This window comes from Artemia franciscana, chromosome 12, assembly GCF_032884065.1.
Source record: "Artemia franciscana chromosome 12, ASM3288406v1, whole genome shotgun sequence".
NCBI classification, from domain to species: Eukaryota; Metazoa; Arthropoda; class Branchiopoda; order Anostraca; family Artemiidae; genus Artemia; species Artemia franciscana.
The window spans coordinates 7793793-7815154 of record NC_088874.1 but is presented as its reverse complement, the minus strand read 5'-3'; the positions used below and the strand labels follow the sequence as shown (position 1 = coordinate 7815154).

General features: G+C 35.4%; 3 protein-coding genes across 3 annotated transcripts in view; 1 reads left to right on the top strand and 2 right to left on the bottom strand.

Annotated features, from left to right (window-relative positions):
- The window catches only part of LOC136033629 (neurofibromin-like), a 214161-nt gene extending 208681 nt beyond the window's left edge, over positions 1–5480 (bottom strand). The window contains 1 exon segment of the mRNA XM_065714430.1: positions 5228–5480. Coding sequence (XP_065570502.1) covers positions 5228–5287 — 60 coding nt within the window. The 5' untranslated portion in view covers positions 5288–5480.
- Positions 1–21362, top strand: part of LOC136034175 (interaptin-like) — a 442249-nt gene that overhangs the window by 182578 nt on the left and 238309 nt on the right. The window lies entirely within an intron of this gene.
- Positions 9876–21362, bottom strand: part of LOC136034185 (uncharacterized) — a gene marked incomplete at its 5' end in the record, with an annotated part of 118292 nt that continues 106805 nt past the window's right edge. Inside the window, 2 exon segments of the mRNA XM_065715363.1 lie at positions 9876–10095; positions 14126–14253. Coding sequence (XP_065571435.1) covers positions 9919–10095; positions 14126–14253 — 305 coding nt within the window.

The window sequence follows — 21362 nt, the reverse complement described above, 5'->3', positions numbered from 1 at the left end:
AAATTTAAGTTTTAGTGTAAAGAGCAAGGTACTGATGAGGGAGTGAACCCTTTTATACAGGTAATAAAAACATGCAATTACAGAAGTTCGTTACATAAGCTAATTCGTAAGTTAAGAATACCTTTCACTAATAAAAACACTCATAAAGAATTAAAAGTTCTAGTTGCCTTTTTAAGTACTAAAAAATTGGGGGGCAGCTAGGCCTCCTCCTCTGCTCCTTTTTTTCTCAAAATCATTTGATCAGAACTATAAGAAAGCAATATAGCAAAAAAAAATATGCAAATTTCGTTTTAATTATTCATCTGCAAAGAGCCGAAATCAAAACATGCATTAATAATTAAAATTGAACAGAAATTAATTTGTATATGAAAGGGGCTACTCCCTCCTCAACGCCCGCTCTTTGTGCTAAAGTTTTTTACTGTTTTGAAAAGTAGAGTTGAAAGAAATAGTCAAACTTTAGCGTAAAGAGCGGGGCGTTAAGGAGGGAGCAACCCTTTCATATACAAAGTAATTTCTGTTCGTTTTAAGTTTTGATGTCACTCCTTGCTTTCAGTTAAAAAAAAACTTGTTGTTTTTTTTTTATTTAATTGCCTTCCTGAAGCTGGTTAATTAATTTTCTTGCTTATAGTATTGAAAGTTATTTTGTGCTTTCTTTTTTTTCTGATTTTTTGTATGCCACATTGATGTTTTGCTTTTGTAGGTATACTAAATTTATATTCTATTATACAATATTAAAATCTTTGTCACATGTGGGTTTTGTAGTGCAGATGCTGGTTTATTTTGAACATAGCTGGTGGGACAAAAAGAAATAGTAAAAAAGATGTCTTCCACTGTCAAAATAGGGTAGACAATTCAGCTTTCCTTTTATTAAGGTATTGGTTAACTCTCTCCTTGAAGACAGCTGTAAAATATTTTGATCATTACAAAAATCAGGTTTAGTTTTTTTCAAGTATATCCAAAAAATGACATCAGAACTGAAAAAATCTATCCCTTAGTGCCTCACTTCACCACTTCTGTCAATTATGTATTATATTATTGTAATACCACAAAAAGTATTATTATCCCTTCTAACCATGTTGAGGGAGGACATAGGGTACTAAATGATATAAATGTTCAATTCAGATATCATTTTCAGCCTCCCTTCCCCTACCCCAGACTGGAGTTTATAGGAAAACACTTTAATCCTCTAAATACTGCGCAAAATTAAGATTATTATTTTTCATCCCTCTCTGACCTAGTTCTGATGTCATTTTTGGTCTCCCCAGACTTGAATTAATAGGAAACAACCTTCAAAGTATATATTTTTCCATCATGTATCAGACTTGACTGAAGTCTGGATTATTAGGGACTGAACTTCCAATCCACCAAATACTGCACAAACTAAGATTCTGATTTTTCCTTCTCCTATGACCTTTCTTGGGTAGAGTAGGGTACTAGACAATACGATTTTCTAATTCTGATGTTATTTTCAGCATCCCCAGACTTGCATTAATAGGAAACAACATTTCAACCCAAAAAATATTGTGTATATTTAAATTCAAAATTTTCCTCCTTTTCACCCTAAAAAAGGGTTATTTCTGCATGGCCAGTTTTGGATATGTTATCAAACAAATTTTTCTGAACATTTTGGACAAAAACATTTATGTTGTTCAAATTCTAGGTCAGAACAGTATATTTACTGGACTATATCTGAATCCTACCTTACTGAATAAATTTACCAAAGCATTTAAAATAAAATAATTTTTTCTTTACAAAAAAAAAAACCTTTGGAAGGTTTTATAACTATTGAATCACTAATATATACTTTTTTTATGGCAAATTTTTTACTTTACATGGGAAGTGTGAATTAAGATAACTGTGTGATGCCTAGGTAGTAGTCTGCCCTTGTTATTAAAACTCCTTGTTCACACAATTAACAGCCATGCAATAAGTTGAAATGTAGCAAGTCTGTTGTTCTTACACAAAAGAGATCTTGTAATTGTAGATAAGTGATTTTTCTGTTACAAAGTTTTGGGCTAGAAACAAAGAGCCCCATGAGGTGAGAGCATTGTTGTCAAAGTACACATGTTTGACAGAAATACAACAAAGATATCTGAGATAGGCTTCTGTATTTGCCAAGATTAAGGGAGTAAGCAAAAAAATACATTGTTCTTCTGCTAGAAGTTAGTAATATTTTGAGAAAACATGGAGCAATTTTAATCCCTCTTATCCATAAATATGTTATGCTGGGCTTAAGAATTATGAGTGAGAGCTGAGGAGCATATCCTAGTCAATCAGACTTCAGGTATAATCCCAACCAAAAAATTACTCACAAGTTTTTTTTACTCCAAAAGATGTGAACATGCATACCCAATACATGTTTGAAAAAGATTTGTAAGAGGTAAGGCATAAGAAGTATGCACTTAATGCAGTACAAGCTCTTCCACAAGAGCTTCAAACCTAGAGAGCACCTTCAACATTTTTAGTCAAAGCTACAAATCTCTATTCCCTCTCCCCATAGTAACCTAACCTTGTAGAGGCTTAAATCAACCAGGCAAAGGAGTCAGGCAATGATTTGGATGAGGAGGAGCTCTAGTAGTTTTTAGTATCTGAAAATTTCTTACTGAACTGTCAATGGTATTGGTTATATCTTATTCATGCCATTTGTAACTAATTCAGGAATGGTAATTATTATTTTCTTCAGTCTTAACAGTAACATGTTACTTTGAAATCATATTTGCAGAAATTTTAAAAAAGAGTTAGAAACCCCTCAAAAAAAGTTTCTGTGGTGTCATTTTTGAGGGTTTTTAGGTTATTTTTAGAAAAATTTGGCAAATCGATTTTCTTAATAACATGTTACTGCTGAGACTAAGGAAAATATTAATTATCATTCCTGAATCAGTGGCAAATGCCAATTTTTTCCCCATAGACAGTTTTGTTTTTAAACAAATTTTCAAACTTATGGCAACTATGGACTGTTTTACCCCTTGGGGCCTCATTAAGGTATCAAAATGGAATTTGCCCAAGAACTGATTATCAAACTATGAAAAAGGATAAAGAAAAGGTGATAAGTTAGGAAACTGAAACTTTTCAGTAATAAATTCTGGGCCAAAATATATTCTGGGAAGGTATTGCCAAGCTATTGTATTAACCCTATTCTGATTTCTAAGTCTTACTATCTCCTTTCTTAGGGTTTTTTATTAAATGAATAAAAATTTATCTACTTGACATGTTTATACCTATCAGAATTCTGACAAAGTAACATTATATCTCAATTTTCAGTGTTAAATTTGATTCTCTCTAGTTTTAGTTCTGAAAATGTAATTCCTGCTATTTGAGTAAAATTTCAAGCTGTATCAATATTATTTTTTCTAGACTTTGGAAATGTCTGATCTTTGAAACCAGATCATTGGCAGATCTTTGAAACCTCACAAATAGGGATTAAGAAAAATTGTGAATCTGAAAACACCCTTCTTGTACTTCATTTAAGCAGAAGGACTAGATTCATAGTTACCTTAAATTACAGCTTGGAGCAATCTAAGGATTTAGATAGGATAACACATGACACATAGTTGAATAGGTACACTTGACTTGTGGTTTGATGTTGCTGATTCAAGTGCTTCCCAGTTAGACTTCTATTCTTTTGTTGACCATTTGTTATCAAAATAGTTCTTAAAGCTGTCTGTGGTTTGGGCAGCAATGGTATCTGGCAGTAATTTGTTCCAGAGGTTGGCAACACAGTTGGTAAGAAAATGGGTGTGTTGCCACTTTGAGAGAAATACATGGATAACTGCAAATTATATCCCCTTGTACAAGAGTCCTGAGATGCCAGAGGAAGATGATCAGGAAGTGCCTTTGAATTAATAAGTTTATGAACCAGAATGGCTTCACCCTGTCTTCTTCTATAAACCAGAGCTGGGAGTTTCAGCTTGCATAGCCTTGTAGGGTAAGGGAGCTCATGCAGTCCACTCACCATCTTAGTAGCTCTTCTCTGGACATCTTCATGAATTTTGACATCTTTTTTGAAAAAGGGGGATGCAAGGACCATGTCTGTCCTAAGCCTTTGTGGAACAAGTCCTTTATACAAAAGGCTCAGAATTTTAGGAGAAGGGGAGGAAATTAGGTTTCACTTTTATACAACAAAGATTTTTATAGGTCATCAGAGGTCAGTGCCCTCTAGAGGGAGAAAGGCTAGAAGTAGGTATTTCAAAATACCATTTTGGCACATGCTTTAGTTAGTAGATCCCTCCCTGAAAGTGTCATTTTTACAGCCCAACCCCTTTCCAAGGTAGCAAATAGTAGCTTGTCAAGAATTTTACCAAAGAGGCATCAAGTGAGGCAGCCTATTCAGTTTCATTCTAGATAAATTATGTTATAAACTGCAAATTTACAACATGATTAATAAACATATTATAAGAATGATCTAAAAATGTGAAAACAGTGTAACAAAACAATAATAATTGAATCTAGCCTATAAACATGATGTAAATTATAGTACAAGAGTTGTACTGTTTCAACTTTTCCTTCAAGTTTTGTATACAGCCAACCTAAGGCTGAACTGGGATCACTATAGTTTATCAACATCACAAAAAATAGGTAGGCTAGGCTAATCATATTAGAAAAGAACATAGAATGAGGGATCTATGGTTAATGCTTTTTTTATACAAATAAAATAATTTGTTCAGTCAAAAGTTTTGATCAGCTGTAGTTTTGTGCAAAATGGTTTGGCCTAATAATATTTTACAGAAGAAAATTGGAGTAATTTTCAACCATACCAGCAGCATAACATTTATTCTTAGCTATCCTGACTTCCTAAATGTGTAGGAAACTAAATAAATTTAGTCTCCTTCTGTAAAGCTGATATAGGCTAATTGATTGTGTCCTAGCCACTTTAAAGGGCTAGATAGGTTAGGTTATAGCCTGACCTATATATAAAAATTGTAGATATTGTGGGTCTGTTGTTATCTTTTCCTAATCTCTCATTACCATTCCTTATCTTTTCCTTGTTACTGTTGTTCTCTGATTACCAATATTGCTTATTTGGAAAATATCAGAGAAACAGCTAGGATAAAATTGAAATGATAATGATCATAATATTTGGAAAGGCCTTTGATCAAACAATTTAATGTTTTTTTACTTTTTGTAACTTGTTCTTGTCCTAGGCCTATAATAAACCTTAATCCTAGAAAGCTTCATAAGGGTAGCTTACACAAAAATTTTGAAAAATATAAGGAAATAAATTTATAACCTGCTCTTCAAATCTGTTAATCAGAGAAGACACCCATTCAACAGGTTTAGTAGTACCCATTTTCAAGGGATAGGAGGAAGCTGAGGTGCTGAACCTCAACTGTGTAGTGTTTGGCTCCAGTTTTGAAGGTAGTAGAAATCAGGAAATTTATTCAGAGAGTCACTTTCTTTTTCTCAAAAGATATATCCAAGCAACTTATCATTTTAAAATACAAATATGATTCATTTTGTTTATTTTTATTGATAAAAGTGATGACAACTTATCGATTTTCTTCCATAAGATGTTTTAGATTAGACTATAGCCCAGTTTTCCGCTAGTCAATGAGCGTCTGGGCCCTGCTTTAAGATCTTCCATGCGTTCTATTGAACGTGGCTAGAGCTTCAAAATGAATTTCTTTAAAAAAAAAAGTATTCACCCTTAGAACCTTATTACGTAACGAAAAGCATTGAAAAATATTAGAATAACAGAACAGAACATATATAATCCAAAAGTTTTCTATTTGTAGAAGGACGAATAGAGGCTTATTTAGCTCTGAAGTGGAAGAAGCAAGCAATTAATTGTAATAAATTCTAATAAAGGCTATGAAATGTAATCCAATAAATACAATTGGCTAATTAACAGCTGAGAATTACCAAAATCACCTGTATTAATCTTAATAAATGCAAATCTCATTTTTCTGAGTATACATCATTTTGCTAATTTTCCGTTATTTTCAGGGTGCTGATCATTGTCATAAGTACTCAAATTAAAATTCTACTGATCCATTGGAAATTTAATAAAGGATGTTGATGATATAATCAAAATGGTCAGGGCAGAATGATTTTGATTTTCAGAAAAAAAATCAACCTCTGCAATAATATCAGGCACATCAAATTTTTTTAGAAAATGTTTTTTTGTCAAAAGACACTAAACTTTAGTAGACTGAACAGGAGAAAAAGAGAGACCTAACATTCTTCAAAATAAATTAAAGGGAAAAATCTTCCTCATGACCTATTTATATCTCCTAAAAAAAATTTAAAAAGGAAAAAAATGTTAAAGCCATTCACAACCAATTTACACTACTTTGGATTAAAAATGAGAACCTTAGGTGCCTTAGAACCACTAAAATCTGAATCATTTCTTAATTAGATTTGAAATTGAACGAAAACAATTTTTTACCAGAAAGTTTAAAAGAAATGTTTAATATAATTCTTACTTACTATGGGGACTGGGAAGGGAAGATCTGTTGACATATATCACCTTATGAGGATTTTTTGAAGATTAACTTAAACAAAGCACGTAAATGCAAGCTTTAGTTATAATGAGCCTATAAACAGCTCTATACACTCTTTCAGTTTAGGCGCTGAAGAAGTACAAACTAAAAAGTAACATGTCACAGTTAAACCTCAATTCACAATTCTTGAGAAATAGTTTTCATAATTAAGTTTAATTAGATGACATTAATTTTATCTCCATAATGCGTACTTTAGTTTCTTCTTACTAAGGGACTGGGAGGGGGAGCATAAAAACGAAGGATTGTGAGCCTTTGGTTGAGGTTTACTACCATGGGGATTACAATGGCGCCCTTAATATATGTTCAAGTCTCTCAATTCCAAAGTAGAAACAAAAAGTACAATTTGGTCCTATTTTGCACTTAGCGATAGAATTATCAAAAAGGACGAGGTACAATTTACCTCACCACGATCTTGTGATAGTTGGCTAGCCCTGATTAAAAGAAAAAAGACAACCCTACTACCCCTGCAAAAATCAACTATTTTTGCTTTTCAAGATAGGGAGGGGGGTCAATTTCTCCAGACGAGAGTTTTCGACCGTTAAAACACATTTTAATTGGGCTACTATGGACTGAATTTAGTTCTTTACTAGGCTTCAGCTGTTGCTACAACCGTGATTCCTGAAAAAAAACTGTTACTGTAATTAGCTTTTACTGCTAAGGCAAACATAAACAGTGGTTTCTATGACTGAATCTAATTTGAATCTAATTAAATCTAACTGAATCTAATTTCTTTGTCTATAAGAGCTCTTTCTTCAAAAAGCGTTTTTCAGTTTTAATTTATTAGGGAGGTTGGGAGTAAATGCGTAGCTTCAGTACTTTTATTCAGGGATCAAAAGAGGGGTAGGGTCCACATCCAGAGAATCAAGGGGCATGGGCCATCTTTCATGGAAAAGCAGTGGTGGTTCTGGCATCTTCAATTTGCTTATACTTGCGATAAGTATAAAGTATTATGTAAGTATTACAGTAAGTAAGCAACTTACTGCCAATTACACCTTCTACTTTATTTTAATAAGGGGGCCAAAAAAGGGGCCATCATAACATGAGCCAAAGCTGCGTCTGGACCATTATTTGGATCGCGTTGGTTAATTAATTCGGTCAAAGTTGAGCCTTTTTTGCTGGTAAGATTGTCTTCACTTTCTGTTGTTGCATTACTGTAAGAAGACGTAGATGGAATACAAATCACTTTTCAATGCCTCCTTCTTGTTGTTCCATTTCCCGTTGCTTTTTTAAAGTTGGTTCTGAGCCAAAGAAAGAAAGAGCTCTGCCCTTTCTTGGTTTTATTAGCCTATCATAACCAAATAAAATTGGTACAAATTGTATTTTAACAACGTTATAAAACACATGAAATTTGAGGGCGTGACGAAGCCGTTTTCTACGGAACAGGTTAAGGAATCGGAAGTTTGGCTATATATATATATATATATATATATATATATATATATATATATATATATATATATATATATATATATATATTAAAAACGAGCATCGATTAATTAGAAAGAAATTATCTGCTCAAAGTAAAGAACAAAGTTAAAGAACAATAATTTTTGCCCAAATTATTGGGTGGCACAACCGGCTCCCCGTCCCCTTATCCCTAGGGATGCCAATAGGATGAGAAAATTTGCCCATAGGGTTTGAAAATTGCCTTTCCCTTTGCATCTCGGCTTAAAAAAAAATCTTTTGGTTTAAAGACATTATCTGCTCAAAGTAAAGAACTAAGTTGAAACTTAAAATAAGCTACAGTTTTAAAGTTACTTAATAAATAACTTTTTACCCACATTATTTGGTGGCACAACCGGCACCCCCTCCCCTTATCCACAGGGACGTCAATAGGATGAGAAAAATTGGCACATAGAGTTTGAAAATTGCCTTTCCCTTTGCATCTTGGTTAAAAAAAGGTGAAATATTTTCCTTTATGCAAATCAGGATAAGCCTGATGAAACTACTAACGATAGGTAAAGAGCATGCGTTGACATCGCACCGCTTATGTGTGAGCATAAAATTTCAAAATTGTAAGAAATCAATATATATGTATATATATATATATATATATATATATATATATATATATATATATATATATATATATATATATATATATATATATATATATATATATATATATATATATATATATAGGTTTCAATATATCCTACTTGCAGCAGACATTTCGTAAAGCATGCTGATGCAGAGATAAATCTCACGAAAGTAGCGCTGGCATTACGGGAAATGTGACTAATAACCGTAGTAATTCTCACTACATTTGTCAATCCTCTTTTTGGGGCTGGTCAAAAGGAATATTTGAAAAAAAGTCAAAATAGCGAGAAGTCAGCACGGTGCTGTACATAAATTTAATTAATTAATTTAATTGATTAATTAATTATTTATTTAATTAATTTAATTAATGTTCGAAAATTTGGGTTAGTATGTGAATCCAAAACGTAATGAATAGGATGTTATCTGCGCTTATTAGACGTTTCAATTACAAGTAGGATAATTTCGAGTTATATTGGGGTTTTTATTAAAACGTTGGAGGATAAATTAGACCAATTAAATGGTTCCTGGAGATGACCCCCCCGCTACTAACTTCTGTGACCAAACTAAAGCCGATTTGACATATCTAACTACGGTACAAATATTATTATAAATAGCACTAAGTCCTATTTTGTTTCTCAATGTTTTTTTTTCATGTTTTTCTATGAAAAAAATTCGTGTTTTCAATGAACTGCGAAGGATTAAGTCATTCTTAAAGACATAGTTATTATATTTTCGACTATGCTGAACGAAATGGCTATCTGGTGTCTTTGGAAAAAAAGAGCGAGGGAGAGGGCCTAGTTGCCATCGAATTTTTTTGGTCACTCAAAAAGGGCACTAGAACTTTTGATTTCCGTTCGAATTGAGCCCTCTTGGGATATTCTAGGACCACTGGGTTGGTAAGATCACCCCTGGGAAGAAAACAATAAAAAAACAAATAAATACGCATTCGTGACCTTTCTTCTGAAAAAAATACAAAAATTCCACATTTTTGCGGATAGTAGCTTGAAACCTCTACAGTAGACACGCTGAATCTAGGAGTGATTTTTATTAAGATTTTATGATTTGTAAGTGGTGTTTCCTCCTATTTCCAAAAATATGGCAAATTTTCTCAGGTTCTCAACTTTTGATGGGTACAACTAAACTTGATGAAACTCATATATTTGAAGTCAACATGAAAATTTGATTCTTTTGATGTATCTGTTGGTAACAAAATTCTATTTTTAAAGTTTTGGTTACTATTGAGCCAGGTCGTTCTTTACTTACAGTTCGTTCCCACGAGCTGTTGGAAAACAAGAAAGAAAATTCCTTCATTTTTATACGCCGATGAAGATAAAGTTATCAAAAAAAGTAAAAATATTTATTCTCTTGGAACAAAACTCTATAGTACACTAACTCCTTCTTCGGTAATTTCAATTAATGCCGGATTATCAACAAGGGAGAAAATGTTTCCATTTCCACTTGAGCTTGGCAAGCAGTGCTCCTTAGAGAGCTGTTCTATCGCCTTCGGCTGCTTTCTTGCAGTGCTAAACCATTCTTCATCAAAACTATGCAGCTCCTAAGAAAAAGAAAAGGATTAGATTTACTAAGATTTTTCTCCTACGGAATGTTCCCTTCAAAGGATAAGTGATAGAAAAATATACTTTAATATTTGCTAATTTTTTTTCTTTTGATGAAAAAAGCAGCTTGAAATAGTCTGAAAAAATGGGTGACCAACTTCAATAATCGCGTATACCCCGTGACATGTGTATTATTTGATAGAAGCGTGCCATGCCTTTTGTGAGGAGGTAGGGCATGGCAGAAGTATGACTACAGGGGGTATGAGACGGGCAACTCGTGGCCGAACAAAACGTCCTCTGAAATGTACACCAGCTAGCGAGGGTGGGCAGTCCCTTGGACCAAGAGAATGATTGTGTTTTGGCGTAAATATAAATCCCCATGACGCCAGTACTAAGAAATGTAATTTATGATATCCCCTAGTTACTAATTCAGAAACAAACGTTTGAGATATTTGTCACACAGATTTTATATAAAATCTGGATGTATGATATAAACTACCAAGGAAAATGACAATCACTGCCGTCAAGACAGTCATATCCAATCTAGCTTTCATCAACCTAATAGCCAGTTAAATAAAAATTGTTCGTCGGCATCTTTTATCAGCCCTGAAAAGAAGAAGAGCAATAACTTGCTACAGTTTTTTTTTCTTTAACGATTAAATAAAAAAAAACAACATTTTTTTCATCAAAAGTAATGAACAATATCAAACATAAAATGAACAAAAACTATTCCGTATATGAGGGGGCTGCCCCTTCCTCAACCCTCAGTCTTTACGCCAAAGTCTTAAAGTTCTTTAAAAAATGCTTCTTATTCAGATTCAACGGCCAATGGGGTGTGAGTATTCTTTCTTAAAGAATTATGACAAGAAGTCAAATAGAAACATATAGAGCAAGGGTTCAGGAAGAGGCAGCCCCCTCAGATACAGAGTGATTTCTGTTCTTTTTAAGTTTTGATGTCACCCCTTACTTTCAGTTTTAAAAACAAGCTTGTTTTTTATTTAATTTCCAACAGTTTTTCAAATCATACCGGGAAATCTTCTCCCCCGTGCAAAATTTCCTCCGTAAAATTGCCCCAGGAAAGTTTCCTACCCAAGGGAAATTTCCCTCATAAAAATTCCCCAACCAAAAATTCCCTGCCCCAGAAATAAATTTATGCATATTTATAACAGATAGTATATATAAACAATGGATAGATTGCATAAATTACATGCCCTTCCCCAGTAGCTGCGGGGATCATGTCATCCCCAGAGACATAGTTACTGGAGCGTTTAACTATGCTGAACCAAATGGCTGACTTAAAATTTTGATCGGACACCGCTGCGAAAAAAGGGACTTAGAGGGGGGCTATTCGCCCCCCCCCATTTTTCAGTCACTGAAAAAGGGCAGTATAACTTTTGTTTTCCGTTCGAATGGGTCCTCCCCCAATCTTCCAAGACAATTGGTTCGATACGATTACCCCTGGAGACAAAAGCAAATACGCATCCATGTTCTATTATCTGGCAAAAAAAAAATCCATATTTTTGTAGATCAGACCTTGAAACCTCGACAGCAATATTTTCTGTCGAACAATGCGGTTTTAGAAAAGGTAGAGGATGTGTCGACCATGTTTTCACTCTTAGGGTAATAATTGAGGAGTCCCTTCGTTGTCAAACACCTTTGGTCCTCAGTTTTATCGATTATGAGCAAGCTTTCGATTCTGCTGATAGAAGAGCGTTAACAAAGGTCTTATCGTTATATGGTATACCAGAAAATACATTAAAGTGATTTGTGCTATGTACGAGAATAATACTGCTGCGGTTAAGGTAGGAAATGAGGTTAGTAACTGGTTTTGTATTAAATCAGGAGTTAAGCAGGGTTGTGTTCTATCCCCTTTTATACGGATCATTTTGATGGACTTCGTCTTAAGGAGCACAGGAACGGCAATTGGAGACCATGGAATCAAATGGGGAGGAAGAACGCTCCTGGACTTAGATTATTATGATGATTTAAGCATATTAGATGAAAGTGTGAGCAAAATGAATGAATTTTTAGAGGTTTTGCGAGTTCAGGGTGCTAAAATAGGCTTGAAAATTAATATTAAGAAGACTAAGTCACTAAGGCTAGGAATAAGTGAAGATGAACAGGTGACATTAGGTAACGAAAAGATTGATCAGGTTGGGAGCTTCAGTTACCTTGGTAGCATTATTAGTAAAGATGGTGGGAGCAGTGAAGATGTTAAAGTAGAATAGCTAAGGCTCAGGGTGTTTTTTCATAGTTAAGAAAAGTTTGGAAGAATAGAAAGATAAGTCTACAAACCAAGATTAGAATATTGGAAGCTACAGTGATGACAATGGTCAAATATGGCTCTGAAGCATGGGTTCTCCGAAAAGCAGATGAAAATTTACTAGATGTTTTCCAGAGAAATTGCCTACGGATTGTTCTGGGTACCCGGTTGACTGACCGTATTTCAAACAGTAGGTTGTAAGAAAAGTGTGGTTCAATCCCGCTTTCTGGGGCTATAATGAAAGAAAGGTTGAGATGGCTAGGCCACGTTCTACGGATGAAGGACGACAGATCACCGAAGATTGTCCTTTTTGGCCAACCGTCTGGGGCTACACGGAAAGCAGGTCGTTCTTGTCTGGGTTGGGAGGATGTCATAAATAAAGATTTAAAGGAAATGGGAACTTCCTGGGAGGGTGTAAAGAGAGAGGCTTTAAATAGATTAAGTTGGAGGAGGAGCGTGCGTAGCTGTGTTGGCCTCAGGCGGGTGGTGCTGCAGTGAGTTATTAGTTAGTTTAGTTAGTTAATATTTTCTGATCTTCTGAACCTGATGGAGTGATTAACCTTAATGTCGCTTCAATTATGGGGGTGTTTCCCCACTTTTTAGAAAATTAGGCATATTTTCTCGGTTTCGTAGCTTTTGATAGGTAAAATTAGATAAAATAAAAACTTCTGGCTTTCCAAGATAACTTTACTCAAGGCAGAAAATCACTCTAATTCTGTTTTATATGGTAACCTTGTTGTCTCCCCCTCTCATATATTTACCTCATCGGTGACGAAATTCTCCTCTCATTTATTTTTACATAATAGAGTTTCAGAGTGAATTGAAGTTGGAAACGAATCATATTTTTCAAGATAAGGTTTCTAGACGTACAAAACCATATTAAAATATAGTTATATTATTCAAATTCACGATAGAATGATGGGGAACTTTGAGCCCCTTGATCGATTCGTTCTTGAATCCCTGCATTCAGAAGAAGACGAAGCAATTGGAGGAAAAAATTTGATTTTAACTTAATATAACGTAACAGTAGCTTCGTTATCAAATCAATCAACTATATTGAAGATTAACTAAGAAAATTAAAGTTAGACGAGTACCAATATTTTCCATCAATATATACTAATGATTGGTCTTACAAAGTGTCAAGGCTCTTATATCTTTCCCTTACTTTTATGGTATTTCTTATGGTTCGCTTTTTTACTGTTTGGAAAAAAACCCACCCACCCCCGTCTCCCCACCCAAATAAAGCATTTATATAGCATTAATTTGCCCTAACATAGTGGTTACAGTGACTGTTTCTGTCATAATCCGTAGTGTAAAGGATTTTTCGTCAGTAGCTTATACAAGGTTAAAAGTCAATCATTTGCTTATGTTTTAAGAGATAATATCTTAAAATACAATTTTGGGGAAATTAAATTAATCAATTTGGCTTCTGAGCAGCTCATAAGCTCTTGAGGTAAGTACGTCAATATATGGTCAAGTGTTACTCTTATTTCGGAAACTTTTTGCTTTGGCATATGTTTTTCTTATTATTTGGATCTTTCTTCACATCCTCTTTATCAAAAAACTATGAGTATACCGTACGGATCATAATACTTTATTTATGATGCACGTAAATTGGGCGGTACAATCGCTCGGTTCGGTTTTTTGTTCAAACAGGAAAAGTCTCCATTGGATCCTCCTCAAATTTAATTTAACCAATTAGGCCCCAGAGCAGCTTAGAAACTCTTGGGGTAAGTATAATAGTAAATTGACAAGGATATTCTTACCTCGGAGAGTTTTCGCTTTGATGCATGTTTCCTTTGGTTTGTACAATAGCTCGGTAAAACTGAATTTCTGGTGCGACTTGCTGTTGCTGTTTCAGTGACACTTAAGAGTGAAATACTTTCTGTTGTTTCTAAAAAAAGTAAATTACAATTTATGTTGTCAAACATAAATTCATTAAAAAGAATGTGCTAAAACACACTTTGGCACAACCAAACACATTGTAAAAGAAATAAAGAGATAATAATCTTGTCGGCTATCAAATCGTCATCATAAAAGTATATTGCAACCCCTAAGAATTATAATTAATTACTTCAACCATTCGTTACTAAGCCAAGGCATATAATAGAGTTAATAATGAGAATTGTTAAACTACTTGTCTGACTATTTAAACTGCCTTATGCAATTCGAGGTGCAGTGACCGGTTCAAATAGCCTTGCAGTAACTGGGATTGAACTCCCAGTCCCGTATTGCCAAACGGGTATCAATCCACGGCACTACCACAAGCTTAGGAACAAGCTACTCCTTTAGCTCCTTGTAAACACAAGATTTACAAGGCAGATAACTAAAGACTTTGCTTAACCATGGCAGATAATCGTCATGACTCAGCAGCCACATTTTACACTTTGAGTTCTAAACTTATCTCAAGTTACACTTGACCTTTTCAAAAAGAGTTTTAACAACGCGGAAATTCAACGTCAAAAGCCTTGAAATAAAGCAAGCTATGCAATCGGTGTAAGTCTGACCAGCGATCTTGTTCCGAGGAGCTGGTTTGACAAAAATGGATATAGGCATTGAGCATTAAAAGGAGCCCGAATACATTCAAAGGTATATCAAAATCTTGAAACAGAGCCATCCATGCAATCGAGTTAAGTCTGACCAGCATTCTTATTTTGAGGAGTTGGTTTGAGAAAAATGGCTATAGGTATAGAATCCCATATGCATTTAAAGGTATGTCTAATGACAGTGAATGGGGAAAAATGTTATAGATGTTTTTTGGATATAATACTCGAACAAATTTGGATTTTTAAATATAGTGTATGACTGTGAGTATGATTTATGGAGGTAATCCGAATCTTGCCAAGGTAGTTTTTCCCTTTTTTCTACCCTGCAAACTTCCTCGTTATACGTTTCTTACAGACACATTCCACACCGCCTCACGACCAACACTGAATTCATCATTCAAGTGAATTTGGGGGACTTTCCCGCTGGCAAGACAAATCTTCCGGTCGTAGGCTTAGTATCAGCAGATCGCAGCAAATTCAACAGTCAAGAGCATCTACTCCAAGCTGAAACTGACGAGCTAGTGTCGGCAACCGAGGCCTTTGGGATGGTCGTTAACACAGCCAAAACCAAGGCTATGCTGGTGTCTGGAGACCGTGCTTCAAGAAACGTGCAGCTAACAATAAAAGGAGAGCCAGTAGAAAATGTTGACTCCTTCGTCTACCTTGGGAGCCTCCTAACTTCTGATAACGACTGCTCGAAATCGATCAAACAAAGACTTGGTCTGGCAGGCGCCAGCTTCAAGAACCTCTTGCCAATCTGGAAAACAAAACTCTGTCAACTTCTCTGAAGTTGCGACTCTACAACTCTCTCTTAATCCCAATTGCTTTATACTCAAGCGAAACTTGGTCAATAAAGGCTGATGATGAGCGAAGAATCTCCGCTTTTGAAACTAAATGCCTTAGACGCATTGCAGGGATCACCTACATTGTCCGAGTCTCAAATGAAGACCTCTAAAAACTACTCCGTTGTCCCCGCACCATCATGGACCGGGTCAGATGCCAGCAACTCCGCTGGCTTGGCCATATCCAGCGAATGTCGTCCAACCAGCTCCCAAAAATCACATTCGAAGGATGGGTTCACGGCACGCGCCCCAGAGGGTGACCTCGTAAGAGATGGACCGACAACTTTCCGGCCAATAACCTCCCCCAGCTACTTCGTCTAGCACCAGATAGATCGAACTACCCTCGCCACATTCATCATTTGTTCAGAAGAGAAGAAGCCCCAATACAGCCACAAAGACCGGACGGGACTTAAGCCAAGTCAATTATTCTCTACGATCGTAGTTGGCAACGATTCAAAATGAACTCTAGAACTGTCCAAATAACACATAGTAGAAGATGTTTTAGTCGATATGTCAGAGTAACATAGCAAAATCAGTGACTTAATAAAACCCATTGGCTAATTTGATCACAACATTTAGGATGATGAATAGTGATTTAATCACGCCCCTTTGAATATAATCAAATCATAGATTCTGCCATATTAGAGCTACAGGTATACATGCAAGAGGTGGACTGAGCAATTTGAGAATAGCTGAAACTCAAGTCTGAAACGCACCTAAAGTCTTTACAAAATTACAAAGCTAAAAATATAACTACTTCGGAGATAGAACTACTTTATCTTAATATTTTATGGGACCAATGAAATGTTAAAGGAATATCTTAGTGGTACAACGATAACTCAGTAAAGAAATTCTTTTCAAATAGAGCTTGCCTAGGGGCCACACTTTTTAAAATGCAAGTATCAAGTAGATTAGGGCTCATTATCACAAGAACGGTAGTAGATTTCCTGTTCACTTCCCGCTCTGGTTAAAACAGCCATTCTTTCAATAAAATTTATTTCATCCAGCTGAGCCAATATAGAAAAAATAATCCATAACAACGGTCCACTCAAGTACAATGAACAACCTTTAAATGCTTTATTACATAACCACCAGCTTAGGACGAAAGCACAAACATACTTTCGCTGAAGAAATCAAGATCGAAAACATAGGTTTATGTGGACAGGTTGCACTCGTCCAGCTCATGTCCTCGTGAAAATAGGCCCTTACTTCTTGCTTGATTAAAATACATAGACTTCAACAAACTAGTCTTTTAGATACTTTACTAGCCACATCATTTTGGCTATTGCTGAACAAAGTAAGAGATACATTTTTCGAACTATAGTGATTTAAAAATCCGGCTGTATGATGTTCGGTACATATTTGGGATGAGACATAGTTACAAAATAATGGGATTTATTTGACACCAGAATTATCCCAGACACTAGAATGATTTGACATCAAATTCCAGAATATCATTGAGCACACTTCATCCAGCATCTAACCGTTAACTGTTTCTGTAGGTATTACCTGAGAGAGAGAGGGAAGAAAGAGAGCAAAATAATCAGATAACGAAAATCTTTTGGTTTTTGAAGTAGTATTTGACAACCGAGCTAATTTTTTTCTTTTTATCTAACTGAATTACTGTCGAACAGGAGACAGCTTATACAAAAAGCTGATTCAATTAACTAGTGCTTATTCTGAACAAATGAAAATCTATTATCTCTTTTATTTTCATTGTACTTCTTCATCTGACCTCTAATTAGTTGTCAAAACCACAGCTTATCGCATCAGCTCCAATAAGTACTATTCAAGTCAAAAGAGGAATTACAAGGAAGACAGATAAAAAATTGTAAATGGTAGTGCTCAAAAGGAAAGGGTAAATTTCTCGTTTTCATAATATTATGAAGAGCAAATCTGTAGTGCATGAAATTATGTAAAGTAGTCTATGAGCTTGAAGATCTAAAGGAGAATAGAAAGAGGACAGAAGAGAAAATATAGGGATAAAACATAAATGAAATGGTACCCTCTAGAGTCCAAAAGGAAAGAGAAAATTTTTCCTTTTCATGACTTTATGGAGAGTAAGTTTGTAGCATATCAAATTAATAAGGTGCTCTTTGTGCGTGAGGGTCTGAAAGCGCATGAATAAGAGATCATAAAAGAAAGTACAGGGAAGGAATAAAAATGGTACCTTGTAGAGTCCCAAACGGCAGGGTAAAATTTCTCCTTTTCATAATGTAATGGAAAGCAAGTTCGTAATAGTTCTAATTATGTAAGATAGACTATGAGTTAGAGCGTCCAAAATAGAGTAGGAAGATTTCAAAATGGAAGTAAAAGGAAAAATATCAGTAAAATTTCACCTTGTAATACCCGAACGGAAACGGCATATTTCCCTTCTTCGTAATTCTATGGTGAGCAAGTTTGTAATACACCTGATTAAATAAGGTAGTGATTCAGCCAGAGGGTATGAAGGGGAACATGAAGAGGTCAGGTGATGTTAAAAAAGAAAGAAATACCAGTGAAATGTTACTTGGAAGCACACAAAATGATTGAGCGAATTTCCTTTTATCATAATTTTAAAAAGATGAAGTTTAAAGCGCTTATCAAACTATGTAAGGTATTCTATAATCCACATGGTCTGAAGGGGACTATGAAGAGGGTAGGAGAGGAAGTACAAGGAAGAAAAATCTCTGAAACGGTACCTTACAATACAAAAAAAGAGAAATTTCCCCTTTTCCTAATTTTATAGTGAGCGAGTTTATAGTACATCAAACAATGTAAGGCAGTTTATGAGCAAAAAGGTCCAAAAGGGAATGGGAAGGGGTCAGAAGAGGAATTATATGGAAGTACCTCGAATGAAAATAGTAAATCGTAGAGTCTAAAACGAAAGGGCAAATTTCCCCTGTTAGTAATTCTATTGTGAACAAGTTTGAAGTACATCGAACTATGTAAAGCAGTCTATGAGTAGAAAGATCCCAAAGGGAATGGGAAGGGGCCAGAAGAGGAAGTACATGGAAGTAACACCAATGAAAATGGTAACTCACAGAGTCCAAAACGAAAGGGCAAATTTCCCCTTTTAGTAATTTTGTAGTGAGCAAGATTGCAGTACACCATGTTATGTGAGATAGTCTATGAGCTAGAGGGTCCGGAGGAAAACATGAAGAGCTATTAAGAGGAACATCAATAAAAATGGTACCCTGTAGTTCTCGAAACAAAAGAGCGAAAACCCCTTTCCATCATTTTATGAAGAGCAAGTTTGCAGTGCACGGAACTTCGTAAGGCTGTAAATGAGCTAGAAGATCTGAAGGGGAATATGAAGGGGTTAGAAGAGGAAGGACATATAAGAAAAACACAGAACATGGTACCTTATTGACTACAAAACTAAAAATTGAATTTTCCCTTTTCATAATTTTATGATAAGCAAGTTTGCACTCCACCAAATTATGTACGGTATACTATGAACTAGAGGATCTGCGCAGACTTGATTTTCATAGTTGTTTTTATATTTTGTTTTGTTCTTCCTATTCTTCGTTTTTTATCAAACGTCATATATGGCCAGTTTAGTCTTAAAACATATTTATTTCACAGAAATACCTAGAACATGGAAGGGGGGGGATCTATAATCCCGGATGATTGCAACGAGATAAGAAAACAACAGAAATAGAACAAAGGAACAAACCAAACACACATCTGGACAAGAAAAATTCAAGAGTGGGATACCTGCCCAAAGCTATGACTGAATCTATTAATTCCTAGAAAGTAACTAACCCTTTCGCAGTTTTATTTAGCTTTTAGTTTCTTCTTAAAAGAACCATCTGACCTGTCTTTCTAGTTTCCAAGCGTCGCTTTCTTTCGCTTCAGTAGCGAAGCTTAACTCCTTTCTTAATTCAGCAGAACTTGATTAATGCTAAGAGTGCATAAAATATTCTTGTCTAGCATTCTCTCAAGTAAAGTATGAAGGAGCTCTTGAGACATGAAGCAAGATATTTGTAACTTATTATCATTTGCTAAGCTCTTCTTAGACACTCGAAGTGGAGAGTCGTTAAACAGCTTTGACTACTTCCTAGTTCTTCTTTACATGAAGACAAATATACAATGTTACTTAAATTATTCCAAGATGTATTATGCAGTTTGAAAGAGAAAGAGGAGGGGAGACTGGCACAACGAAGAAGACGCTAGGTTTGGACTATAGAGGACACCACATAAAGGGGGGGGGGGGGCTAAAACAGATAGAATCGGATAGTCTGGGGGCCCTCCCTTCCAAAAAAAACAACAACATAATTTACCGTCCAATGGTTTTTAGACTATTTTTTTACTACAAAAACTTACTCGAATCTTTGTATTTTTATAACAGTTCTTAAAAAAAATGTTGCTGTGAATGACGTGCTGTGAAAAGCACTCAACAAGGCCTACTTTAAAGTCAACACGTGTACAAGTCTACTGTCTAGTAGTACAATATTATGCATTGTCAAAATTCTTTATCACTGCTGCTACTAGCAAGAGGGCTCATTTGATTGAACATCAAAAGTTCTAGTGCCCTTTTTAAGTGACAAGTTATGAACTTTACCCATTGCTTACATATTGTTATAGCTATTGGGAAGTACAAATATATTTTCTGGGGGGTCTAATGGGGTTCTTATGTGGGAGGATCTCTTTCCGAGGACGAGTTTCCGTGGAGGAAGGAAATTTTCCATGGGAGGAAGAGCTGGGTTTCCCAGCATTAATTAAATTACTATCAGAAATTAAACAAAAAGAATAAATTTGAGAGAATGTAAGGAGCAACATTAAAGCTGAGTGGAGTGCAGCTAGTAAAAGTGAGTCAAAAGTGATCAGAGGGCTGTTAGCCTCTCCCCCACGCCCTTTTCCCCTCAAATGCATCAGATGAAAATTTTAAAATAGCCATTTTGTGGAAAAGAGTTCAAGGACCAGATAGAAAATTTCCTGTGTCGACACAGCTCCTCAGAGCCTGGGGGCAGGCATTGTAAGCTTTGCCCTGGGGGTATACATGGCTCTTATGGAAGAGATGGCCGTATAAAGTTCAGAGGTGGGCTCGTATGTTTGGAAATTGAAAGTTCTAGTTCACTTTTTAGGAGTAAAAAGAGATAAGAGGGCAACTTGCCCCCCACGCCCTTTTTTCCCAAATGCATGAGATAAGAAATTTGAGATAGTCATTTTGTTAAAAATAGTAACAAAGCTAGATAACACAAACTCTGGTGTCGAAAAAAACCCACAGGGCCCTGGTGCAGTCGTTGTAAATTATATCCTGGGGGCATATATGATTCTTATGAGAGGGATGCTTATATATTCATCAGAGAGGGCTAATTTGCTTGGAAAGTGAAAGTTCTTGTTCTCTTTTTAAGAGTCAAAAGAGATCAGACCCAAAACGTCCTTTTTTTCCAAATTCATCAAGTAAAAATTTTGAGACAGCCATTTTGTTCAAAGTAGTTAAAAGGTCATATAACAAAACTATGGTATCGACACAACCCCCCTCCCAGGGCCGAGGGTCAGTCGTTGTAAGTTATATTCTGGGGGCATATATGGCTCCTAAAGAAGGAATGCTCGCATTAACTTTAGGGAGACCTCATTTGATTGGAAATTGAAAGTTTTAGTTCACTTTTTAAGAGTCCAAAGAGATC